The 8,938-nt window shown below is 45.3% G+C and overlaps 1 protein-coding gene across 1 annotated transcript; it reads left to right on the top strand.

The window, feature by feature from the left end:
* LOC309381787 (olfactory receptor 11A1-like) lies at positions 1–972 on the top strand (the record flags this gene model as incomplete). The annotated part of the gene is made up of 1 exon (XM_081933073.1): positions 1–972. One exon carries the CDS (start codon positions 1–3, stop codon positions 970–972), a length of 972 nt encoding a protein of 323 aa, XP_081789199.1.
* Between the last annotated feature and the right edge of the window lie 7,966 nt (positions 973–8,938).

The raw sequence follows: 8,938 nt of genomic DNA, 5'->3' as shown, positions 1-8,938 counted from the left end.
ATGGCCAAAGGTGAAGAACAAAATCAAACTATTACCAAATTTCTTTTGCTGGGATTTGGAGATTTTGGTGACCTGCAGTTTCTTCTCTTTGTCCTCTTACTGATGGTCTACATTATGACCATGGTTGGGAATATCCTTATCATTGTCCTGGTTGTTAGTGATTATCATCTTCACACTCCTATGTACTACTTCTTATGTAATTTGTCCTGTCTTGAGACATGCTACAGCTCTAATATTCTTCCAATAACATTAACCAACCTTCTATATGAGGGTCCAATAGCTATTTCTGTAATTGGCTGCATGATACAATACTACTTATTTGGTTTCTTGGCAGCCTCTGAATGTTACCTTCTAGCAGCAATGTCTTATGATAGATATGTAGCAATCTGCAATCCACTACTTTACAAGGCCATTATGAATGGCAGGGTTTGTCTGAAGCTTGTGGTTGGATCCTGGATAAGTGGCTCATTAGCTATTAACATAACTATATATCTAATGTACCAGTTAAAATTCTGTGGACCCATTGAAATCAACCATTTCTTTTGTGATTTCAATCCAATATTAAACCTTGCATGCAACAATACACATGTGATTGAAATTTTAACTGCATTATTAGCTGCTGCATGTTCTTTGCCACCATTTTTGCTGACCTTGGCATCCTATATTCATATAATTTCTACTATTGTGAGAATCCCATCCACCAATGGAAGGCGAAAAGCATTTTCAACCTGTTCATCACACCTCATAGTGGTGTCCATTTTCTATGGTTCAATAATGATTGTCTACATTTTGCCTAAAACAGATGGACTTCGAGAAATCAACAAAGTCTTGTCTCTGTTTTATACAGTCCTGACACCTTTATTAAATCCCTTGATATACAGCCTAAGAAACAGGGAGGTAAAAGATGCTTTTGGAAAAGCAGTTGCTAAATTATACACTGTTAAAAGAATGCATTGCTGGAATTTAGTTTGATTGGATTTTTAATGAAATGCTGGTTGGGTTCCCATTTGGTTAAAAATGGGATTTTTTCTCTCTTTCTCTTCCACAAACATACACAGAAGCAACTATTTTTCCAAAGGGTAAATATGGTTAAGATGTCTTCTCTTGATTTAATTAAAGAAGTCTGGTGGATTTACAGTAAAACTATGATTTCTGTGGAAAGACATTACTGCTTGTAAAATACCTCCTGGACTGATCAGGCAAATGTATTGTTTGAAAGCCATGATACTGCTGAATGTATGGGACAATAATAATAATATCTACGGAACAGCTTACCTTCAGAAATTGTGGGAGCTTCATCCCTGGAAGCATTCAAGAAGAGACTGGAGTGCCATCTGTCAGAAATGGTGTAGAGTCTCCTGCTTAGGTGGCAGGGAGGTTGGATTAGATGACCTAGGTTCCTTCCAACTCTATTATTCTATTCTGTTCAATTGAGTTTCTTGTGGTACTATTAATTTTGAACTCTATCCCTTTCCACTTAGCTAATATTTGAACACAAAAATTTGGAGAAATGCAGTTCTGAAGCTGTATATATGGACCAAATAAATTAGATAAAAAGATTATGTCTTTTATAAATAAATGCAACAAACAAATCTTTTAACTATATTATTTAAACTATGTTTTGCACATATCACGTTTGGGATTATTCCTTTCAATAAGTAATAAAATGTGTGTTCTCTGCTGTCAGCTCTGTTGCAGAACCTGAATTGCATCCAATTGTATTATGGGGAAAATATTAAGCCCTTCCTATTCAAGAATAGAAATGTCCTGATTTCCTCCCAATCCTCTAGAATCATAGATCTTTCCTGCATTCTTAGAGGAATATTTTCCAATATGATGCACTGAGAATATTTTGGAAAGAAACCTGTGAGAATTCTCCAGATTTCATGGACAATGGCTATGTTATCTGTATTATTTTAAAAAGTCTAGTTTTAAACCATTTAGAGAGTTGGACGTCCCAGAGCTAGAGAAGTACTCAAGCTGCAGTGAGATGATATATTGAACTTGGGTACCTTTATCTCTGCTTTCCTTTTCCTTAGCAAGTGAAGTGTAAGCAGATTTTTTAATGATTATTTTCTAATGGTTTGTGAATGGTTTAAAAGTGCATATATATTTATACACTGTATGTATGTGTGTATATGTGTGTGTGTGTGTGTGTGTGTAAGATTGAAAGTATCTTGGTGACATTTCAACAAGGTCCATATATATATATGTTGTATTTGTACTGATAAATAAATTATTTATATATGTGTGTGTGTGTGTGTGTGTGTGTGTGTGTGTGTGTGTGTGTGTGTGTGATGTATTTGTGCTGATAAATAAATAAAGGGAGACTAGTATGGATCCATTTCAAGCTGTTTAGCTCTCATCAGCTAGCCATACCCTTACTGGGATTTGAACCTGGGATGTGTTACATATTAGGCAGACTTGCTAGCCACTACACCACTGGTTCTCCTCCTTTATCAGCTGAGCCAGGGAAATAAGTATGTGTTTGTGTTACAACCCCTGGTATGCCCAAATATGGGAGGGAGCTCACTCCTCCCTCTTTCTATCCTTCGGCTCATCACAGACAACCATGCAGGCAGAAACCCATATTTTTATTTTTAATGTTGCCTTTTTATTTTTATTTTTTTCAAAAAGTTTTATTGGTTTTTTAAAAACATTTATGAGAAAAGGGTAAGTGGAATGGTTACAAATTTTGGCAGTTGCAAGTGTGGCAGACGCCCCCTCCCTCCAAACTCATAGGATACATCTAATATAAAACATTAATACATAATCATAAAAAATCAGCACATTAATTCTAGAAAAAATAGTTTTCAATCAGTTTATATAATTATGATATATAGTCTAGATATAATTTCATTATTACTTTCGGTCTGTTTATAACATTGTGGTTTTCTTATTCATTTTTGTGATCTGAGCTTTCTTGGTGTTGCCCCTTCACCCCCCGCTGGCAGAGCTCCGGCCCCTCCCGTGTCCTGTGTAACCATTGTGGTGTCTTCTGTTTTTTCTAGGTTCGCTTTATTTTTTTCCATAAAGGCCTGTGCCTCTATGGGTGTGTTGATTCTGATTCTTGTCTCCTCCCAGAATATCAGCATACCTTCAGGCATCAACCATCTAAACCACACCCCCTTCTGGTATAGTTTATTCGCCAATTGCGAATAGTTTTTCCTTTTCTCCCTAATTTTTTGGGGGATCTGCTTCAGGATGGTTATTTCCCTGTCATGATATGTCAGTGTTTGCCCCCTTTGTACACCCAGAATTTCATCTCTTGTGCTTTTCCTAAGGAATTTAATATGAACCTCCCTGGGTACATTGTGTGTTCTGGCATATGCTGAATTCACTCTATAGACCAGATCTATCTCCCATTCCATCTGCTGTTTATCTTTGCATATGTATTCAGCTAGAATATTAGTCATAATGTCCCTTATATTTTCCCCATCTGCTTCTATTACATTTTGAAATCTAAGATAAAAGGACATTCTCTCAAACTCTGTTTTCATTTGTTGGATATCAAGTTCTTTGTTTCCCTTCTGTAAAGCCTCTACCCCCCCTCTCGCCTCCACCACCCCACCCTCCACAAGGTCCAGTCTCTGTGAGTTCTTATAAATTTGGGCTTGATTCTCTTTAATTTCTTCCTTCATTTCTTTTAATTGTTTCTTAATTTCTTCCTGGCCCTGTATGAGTTGCTGGAGCATTTGTTGCAAATCCATCTCTGTACTCTTAGGTTGCATCAGTTCTGTAATCTTTGACTGTGTGGCAGGACTGGATGTTGCAGATGTCGGTGCAGAAGTAGCAAAGCCAGGTTTTCCTGGGGGTGGTCTTTTTGGAGACATGGTTTATAAAACAAAGAGATCAGTCAGTGTAGAAACTGGGCAGCTGGAGAAGTAGAGCAGGCAGATGAGTCCAGAAGGCAGAGGATCCAAACAGGTGGGAGTTTCTTTAGTCACTCTAGCAATAGATGAAAGTTTTTTCTCCAAAGAGTTCAGAAAATAACAATCCACAAGAGATTCCTCTGGGTGACACGGAGAGAAAGACCGGAAGCCTGATTTTTAAAGGTGGAGTCAGGTTTTACAGTTCATGAAGACAACGGAAATGTGCCATCTTGCCCTGCCAGCTTTGGGCTCAGAGGCATAAGAAAAATTTTCAAAAAGTTCTCAGGTCATCAATAAGTTCTGGAACTAAGTCCCATGAAAAACACTTTTGCTGGGGTGAGGCATCATTAGTTGGCTCTCCCCCCTCCTCCTTCCCCTGGGGGCGAGAGCAAAATTTTAACAAGCCGCTTATCCAAGGGGGGGGGGGAAATCCCCCTCCCCTCTAGCCGCTCCTCCAAGAGTAAATCCAAAAGGTTAACTTTTAAAATTACTGAAAAGTCTATCAGTTCAAAAGTAAGGGGATGAAGAGAGGAAGCATCTCACCGCACCGCCGCTGCTTCCTTCAGTTTTGCGTTCTCCGATCGGCATGGGGCGAGATGCAGGCGCGTCCTCCAAAACTGCTCCCCGGTGCCTGGAGCAAAGCGGAAAAGCCCCCACCAGCCGCCGCCGGTGCCAGAGCCTTCCGCGAGCCGCTCCTTCGGCAGGGCGCCTCTTCGGGGCGTCCTGTGCCGCCCCGAAGGCGGGGGAAGCCCACCAAAGAGCGGGAGCGGGCAAAATCCTTGCCCGTCGCCGTAGCTGCCGGAACTGGAAGTCCCCGCCTTTTTATATTTGTGTTGTATTTGTGCTGATAAATAAATAAATAAATAAATAAATAAATAAATAAATAAATAAATAAATAAATAAATAAATAAATAAATTACAACCCCTGGTATGCCCAAATTGTAACACAAACACATACTTATTTCCCTGGCTCAGCTGATAAAGGAGGAGAACCGGTGGTGTAGTGGCTAGCAAGTCTGCCTAATATGTAACACATCCCAGGTTCAAATCCCAGTAAGGGTATGGCTAGCTGATGAGAGCTAAACAGCTTGAAATGGATCCATACTAGTCTCCCTTTATTTATTTATCAGCACAAATACAACATGAGCCGAAGGATTTGGGCATACCAGGGGTTGTAAAACACACACACACACACACACAAACACACACACACACACACATATATATATATATTGATAGTATAGATCTATTTCAAGCTATTTAGCTCTCCTTACCTAGCCATACACTTACTTGGATTTGAACCCGGACTGTTTTTAAATGTTAGGTAGTTGTATTAGCCTCTAAACCACAAGCTCTTCTCCTCTATCAGCTGAGCCAAGGAAATAATTAAGTGTTATGTCAAAGCACCTGGTATGCCCAAATATAGGAGGGAGCATACTGCTTCCCTTTTGCCTTTCAGCTCCACCCTAGGAGCCTTCCAGGCAGAAAACCATTTTTGTGTCCGTGGCTCAGCTGATAAGGGAGGAGAGCTTGTGGCTTAGAGGCTAATACAACTGTCTCACATGTAAAAGCAACCCAGGTTCGAATTCCAGTAAGGGTATGGCTAGGTGAGGAGAGCTAAATAGCTTGAAATAGATCTATAATAGTCTCCCTTTATTTATTTATCAGCACAAATGCAACACACACACATGCAATGAATATCCACATATATTCATACACATATGTATTTAGAAGCCAAATTTGCCCTAGCATAGCACTAATAATGATATCACCATTTTATGCTTTTTCCTGTTTTATTCTTTTTGGAGAAAATAAACATGTAAAAAATAAGCTATACATACTTGTTTTACTTTCTTTTTGGAGAAAATAAACATGTAAAAAATAAGCTATGCATACTTGTTTTACTTCTCCCCAAATGTAATTTTTATGCTTTCTTCCACCCTTAAGTATTTGGGGCATTGTGTTCAAGGGAGCTGTGATTGTCTGTCTATTTTCAGTTTATTTATTTATTTATTTATTATTAGCACTTATATACCGCCCCCTCTCCCGAAAGGGACTCGGGGCGGTGTACAGTCCGTATTAAAAAACACCAAATAAAATACATGTATGCATAGGAGGAGGATAAAATAGACCAAAACTGTACAGCTAATAAATAAACAATATAAAATTTAAAATATCATACAATTTATACACTATCCCTCTAAAAGCCAGTAAAAAGTATATGCCAGGGGGGGTAGACGTTGTAAATTATGCCAAACCAGCCAGTCGGAACAGGTGTGTCTTCAGTTTCTGTCGGAAGGAGCGGAGGTCAGTAGTGGTTCTAATGTCGGGGGGGAGGTCATTCCAGAGGGTTGGGCCCATCACAGAGAAGGATCTACTCCTAGGTGTCGCCCGCTGGCATTGCCTAGCGGACGGCACCAGGAGAAGGCCCTCCCTGTGTGAGCGGATAGGTCGCAGGGACGTGTGTGGTAGGATGCGATCCTGCAGATAACTAGGTCCTCCGCCATGGAGCGCTTTAAAGATGGTGATCAATACCTTGAAACGCACCCGAAAGGCTACAGGTAGCCAGTGCAGCTCGCGCAGGAGAGGTGTTACGTGGGAGTAACGGGTACTTCCCATAATAACCCGCGCGGCTGCGTTCTGAACTAGCTGCAGTCTCCGGACGCGTCCCAAGGGAAGCCCCATGTAGAGGGCGTTGCAGTAGTCCAGGCGAGACGTCACCAGCGCATGAGTGACCGTGCGCAAGGCACTCCGGTCCAGTAGGGGGCGCAATTGGCGCACCAGGCGAACCTGGTGGAATGCCCCCCTTGCCACGGCTGCCACATGGTCCTCCATTGACAGCCGGGCATCAAGGAGGACACCCAAATTGCGCGCCCGCTCCACAGGGGACAACTGTTCGCCCCCTATGGCCAGCGATGGAGTCAGCTGGCTGAACCGTGGTGCCGGCAACCACAGCCACTCGGTCTTGGAGGGGTTGAGTTTGAGTCTGTTGTCCCCCATCCAGACCCCGACGGCCTCCAAACACCAGGACATCACTTCGACAGCCTCGTTGGGGTGGTTTGGGGTTGAAATATACAGCTGAGTATCATCAGCGTAGAGATGGTACTCAACCCCAAAACCACGGATGATCTCACCCAGCGGCTTCACATATGCGTTGAACAGGAGAGGCGAGAGGACCGACCCCTGTGGCACCCCACAAGTGAGTGGCCTCAGGGACGACCTCTGTCCCCCTGTCAACACACATTGCTTCCGGTCGGAGAGGTAGGAGCCGAACCACCGCAAAACGGTGCCTCCGACTCCCATCCCCTCCAACCGGCGCAATAGGATACCATGGTCGATGGTATCAAAAGCCGCCGAGAGGTCTAATAGGACCAGGATAGAGGAGCAACCCCTATCTCTGGCCCTCCAGAGATCATCGACCAACGCGACCAAGGCTGTCTCGGTGCTGTGCCCGGGTCGGAAGCCGGACTGGCGTGGGTCTAGATAATCGGATTCGTCTAGGTGTCGCGGGAGCTGCTGCGCCACCACATTCTCAACAACCTTCGCCACGAAGGGGAGGTTGGAGACTGGACGATAGTTAGCTAGCTCCATTGGGTCGAGCGAAGGCCTCTTGAGCAAGGGTCTCACCACCGCCTCTTTCAAGGCGGTTGGTAAGTATCCCTCACCCAGTGATGCGCTCACCAGGCCCAGGAGCCAGCCTCGTGTCACCTCCCAGGCTGCCAGTACCAGCCAGGAGGGGCACGGGTCCATTAAACAAGTGGTGGGTCGCAGCCGTCCACGTAACCTGTCCAAATCCTCGGGGGCAACAGAGTCAAACTCCTCCCAGAGTGGTCTCTCAAGACTCGCTGTTGGCGGCTCGTCTGGTCCACTGACGGAGGTCCACCCGCTCCGGATCTGATCGATTTTGTCTTGCAGATATTCTCCAAACTCCTCTGCTCTTCCCTGCAAGGGCGCCTCCCGCGTCTCCTGCAACAGGAGAGAGCGGGTCACCCTAGACAGGGCGGCAGGGCGGTTATCCGCAGACGCAATGAGAGCGGCACAATGCCTACGTTTGGCCGCTTTCAATGCCACAAGGTAAGTCCGTAAAAAGGCTCTTACCTGTGTTCGGTCAGATTCGGAGCGTGAGGACCTCCACCTGCTCTCTAGACGTCTCCTATGGCGCTTCATCACCCTGAGCTCCTCGGTATACCAAGGGGCCCGGGTGGCTCGCTGCCGCAGGAGAGGTCGCAGAGGCGCGACCCGGTCTAAGGCCCCCGCCGTCGCCCTATTCCAGGCGTCGACTAGGTCCTCCGACCGAGCGCGGGTTAGGGCTACAGGTAACGGCCCAAGCTCCGCCTGGAACCTATCCGGTTCCATCAAGTGCTTGGGGCGGTACCAGCTTGAACATACTGGTTCCGCCTCCTCGCGGTGGAGGGTAGCGCCAGGGAAGTCGAGCTGGAGATATGAGTGATCTGACCATGACAGGGGCATAATCTCTAAATCCCCTATTCCCAGATCACTCGTCCACTGTTCAGATACAAAGATAAGGTCCAGTGTGTGGCCGCCTTCATGTGTGGGGCCCTGAATTAGTTGGGTCAGGCCCATGGCTGTCATGGAAGCCATGAACTCCCGAGCCACCTCAGACGCTGCTCCCGTCGACGGCAGGTTGAAATCCCCCATAACCAAGAGTCTGGGAATCTCAACCGCCGTCTCCGAGACCAGCTCGAGGAGCTCGGGCAGGGCCGCTGACGTATAGCGAGGAGCCAAGTATACAATCAGCAGACCCCACTGCCTCCCTGGGCCCCATTTCATACCCAGCGACTCACACCCGGGTATCTGAGGAACAGTGAACTCCCTCGGCTCTAGACAATCCCGTATAACTACCGCCACCCCACCACCCTTACCCAGGGCCCGAGGCTGATGGAATGCACGGAAACCCGGTGGGCACATTTCCACGAGGGGTAAACCACCCTCGTGGCCCAACCAGGTTTCCGTTATCCCTGCAAGGTCTAGCTCCCCCTCCGAGATCAACTCGTTAATGAGGGGGGCCTTGTTGGTCACAGACCTTGCATTGCAGAGCATCAGCC

This window comes from Natrix helvetica, assembly GCF_964273705.1.
Source record: "Natrix helvetica genome assembly, chromosome: Z".
Lineage (NCBI taxonomy): Eukaryota > Metazoa > Chordata > Lepidosauria > Squamata > Natricidae > Natrix > Natrix helvetica.
Note: the sequence above shows the minus strand (reverse complement) of the source record. Positions and strands in the feature narration are given on the sequence as shown.